The following is a 3,189-nucleotide window of genomic DNA, read 5'->3' on the forward strand; positions in this document are numbered from 1 at the left end:
ATGATTTTGATACTGTAATTGATGACTAATGTTGTAGCATTAAAAAATCAAAAAAAAAAAAAAAAAACTGCATAATCCAAAAAACGGTAAAGCAATAATTTGATGGCAATATATATAATTTCCCAAAAAAAAAACAAAGTGAAAGAGCCGCCGTATGCACTTAGACATGATGAAGATCTATAGAGACTACATATTTACTAAACCATATATAATATTAATGCCCCTCAAAATAACCTGCTCATTTGACATTTTCCAACTTCTGGCCTAACACTATCACAATAAATATATATATGTAATTAAATTGACAATATTGAGAAAAAATATATTAATATATTTAATATCTAATATATCATGGGTGATGATGATGAGTAATATTCAAGATTAGTAGTTTTCGTCGTAATATGTTTCTGTAGAGACAATTGACTAAATAAGCACAAAAAACAAAGGTCCACTTATTATTAATAATTCAAAGGCCACACATACCACACCACATTTATAGATGTAAAGAAAAGAAAAAATAAAGAAAGAAAGAAAATAATAGCACATATATAAAATAAAAATATATATACCGGGCTCGCAGCTAGACAAATAATAATAATAATAATAATAATAATAATAATAATAATAATAATAATAATAATAATGAGAAAATGAGTGTAGATTTTAGAGAGAGATATGAATTAATAATAATGAATTAAATAGAAAAAGGGGTAGTAGTTATGGAAGCAAATGAGAAACTAGCACGTCAGTCAGCCTCAATGAGATTGGGGAGACAAAGACCTTGATTCGTATATAAATATAAACCTCTTCTTTCTTATATGGTTGGATTTGGGGGAGGCACCTATACATATATACATACATACATATATAGCACTCTACTACATGAGCCAAATCTTCTTCTTCATTATTAATTTGGAAAAATAATACATATAACCATGGGAAGATCTCCTTGTTGTGATGAGAGTGGTCTTAAGAAAGGCCCTTGGACCCCTGAAGAGGATCAGAAGCTTGTTAAGTTTATTCAAAAGAATGGTCATGGAAGCTGGAGAGCTCTCCCTAGACTTGCAGGTACATATATATTGCAATTTTAATTATTGGATGAAATTGGGTGTAATCTTATACATTAATAGAATTATACATATGTTATTTTGTATTCGTAACACAGGGCTAAACAGATGTGGGAAGAGTTGTAGATTGAGGTGGACAAACTACTTGAGGCCAGATATCAAAAGGGGGAAATTTTCTCAAGAAGAAGAAGAAACCATACTCAATCTTCACTCCATCCTTGGAAACAAGTAATAATTTTTAATTAATAATATATTGGTCATTTTCTTTTTCTCATTTTTCTCTGTTTTCACAATGAGTGAATAAATGAATTAATGATCATTGTATTTGTTATTTTTTTTTTTCAAAAAAATAAAAAAGATGGTCAGCAATAGCTAGCCACCTACCAGGGCGTACGGACAATGAAATAAAGAACTTTTGGAACACCCACCTGAAGAAAAAGCTGATCCAAATGGGGATTGATCCAATGACTCACCGTCCTCGTACTGACATATTTTCAAGTTTGCCTCATCTCATAGCTTTAGCCAATCTCAAGGAGCTTATGGATCATCCTTGGGAAGAACACGCTGTCAGAATCCAAGCCGAAGCTGTTCAAAACATGGCCAAGCTTCACTACTTACAGTACCTTCTTCAACCACCTAATAATAACAACAACAACAATCTCAACACTTCTGACATCGAAACCATCAACCTTCTCAACTCCTTATCTTCTTCATTCAAAGACAACAACAACAACAACAGTACCCAAACTGTTTTTGATTCTCCTCATGATCTGTTCCAAAACCCAATTACTACTACCACCACTCATCATAATGACCTTATTCTTCAATCTCTCCATGATTCATCACTCTCTTTTGCTCACTTGCCTGACTTGAAAATCCCATGTAGTAATGATCATAACAACAACAACAACCAGGATGATGAGAGGTCACCACTACACAACAAACAAATGGCTAATAACGATCAAGTACTTTCAGTAGACACGGCAATGTTCAGCCTTAATACTAATAATAATACTAATAACAACCAATTATTGGTAGGCCAAGATGAGATGATCTTCTCATCATCATCATCATCAACTGCTTGGCTTCCTCCTTCTGCTTGTACTACTCCCTCTCCACCTTCCGGGGCGGCGGCTGCTGGGATCACTACCACCCCAAATACTACAGTACTAGAGAATAATCAGAGTGCCTATGGTTGCATTATTAATTCAAGCTATGGAGATCATGAAGTGACCCATTCTGTTTGGCCTGATCACCTCCTTGATGACTCTTTATTTCAGGACTTTGCCTAGCTATATATAATACTATAAATTAAGTAGACTTCTGTTTGTTTCATATATAAGCACCCCTTTTAATTTTTTTGTTCTTTTCTTTATTTGCCCTGAGAAACTGCTATCACTATCACTATTACTTACTATTGTGTATTATTATGTCATATAGTATTGTTCATATTATATATGTGTACAATATATATAAATCCTTCAGGATGCATAAGATATAGATTTGTTGATGAGTTTTTATGCATGAGTTTGTTTGAATGCTATTTAGCTATGGATAAAGCTAAATATATAGAAAAAAACTTTTGAATCTCCATTATATATAGTTTTGTTCATATATATACACATATAATTAATTCTGTAGCTTTCATTTGTATATATATGATTTATATGGTTTTTTGCTTTCTGTGGATCTTAATCTTTGGTAATTTGGTATATATATATCCTTTATTGTAACAACTTGGGATGAAATTTTAGGCATATATATTATCCATTCTAGCAATATGTTATTCTTTCAATTTTTTTTCTTAAGGAAAACTTATACTACTAATTACCTTTGAATAATAGTGAAGAGGGCGGCTAATTTTATGTTTGAAATCAAATTAGTATTAATAAATTATTAATTAACTATATAACAAATTGATGGTGAAAGTTATTTGTAGTTTCAATAATATCAGCTGGCACTAGTAATTAATAAATAAGATCAAAGCAAATATATATATATATGGGAAAGATAATATAAATTAAAATTGTTTTATATATAGTATGATATATATGGTTATATCTCAAGCTTTAAACAAGTCTTCTTGTTCACACAGAAAATTGGGTATTTATCTTTTGTCTGC

The 3,189-nt window shown here is 31.1% G+C and overlaps 1 protein-coding gene across 1 annotated transcript; it reads left to right on the top strand.

Moving 5' to 3' along the window:
- The first annotated feature begins 791 nt into the window (after positions 1-791).
- Positions 792-2,683, top strand: LOC115712313 (transcription factor MYB53). The gene is made up of 3 exons (XM_030640572.2): positions 792-1,068; positions 1,166-1,295; positions 1,426-2,683. Exons 1-3 carry the CDS (start codon positions 936-938, stop codon positions 2,357-2,359), a joined length of 1,197 nt encoding a protein of 398 aa, XP_030496432.2. The 5' UTR covers positions 792-935; the 3' UTR covers positions 2,360-2,683.
- Positions 2,684-3,189: the final 506 nt, after the last annotated feature.

This window comes from Cannabis sativa, chromosome 4 (genome assembly GCF_029168945.1).
Source record: "Cannabis sativa cultivar Pink pepper isolate KNU-18-1 chromosome 4, ASM2916894v1, whole genome shotgun sequence".
Lineage (NCBI taxonomy): Eukaryota > Viridiplantae > Streptophyta > Magnoliopsida > Rosales > Cannabaceae > Cannabis > Cannabis sativa.

What these genes read in the sequence shown, in the direction of transcription:
- LOC115712313 (XM_030640572.2), top strand. Translation starts at nt 936, where the DNA reads ATGGGAAGATCTCCTTGTTGTGATGAGAGTGGTCTTAAGAAAGGCCCT. An exon ending in AGCTCTCCCTAGACTTGCAG is followed by an intron (nt 1,069 to 1,165) that starts GTACATATATAT and finishes TTCGTAACACAG; the next exon opens with GGCTAAACAGATGTGGGAAG. An exon ending in CACTCCATCCTTGGAAACAA is followed by an intron (nt 1,296 to 1,425) that starts GTAATAATTTTT and finishes AAAATAAAAAAG; the next exon opens with ATGGTCAGCAATAGCTAGCC.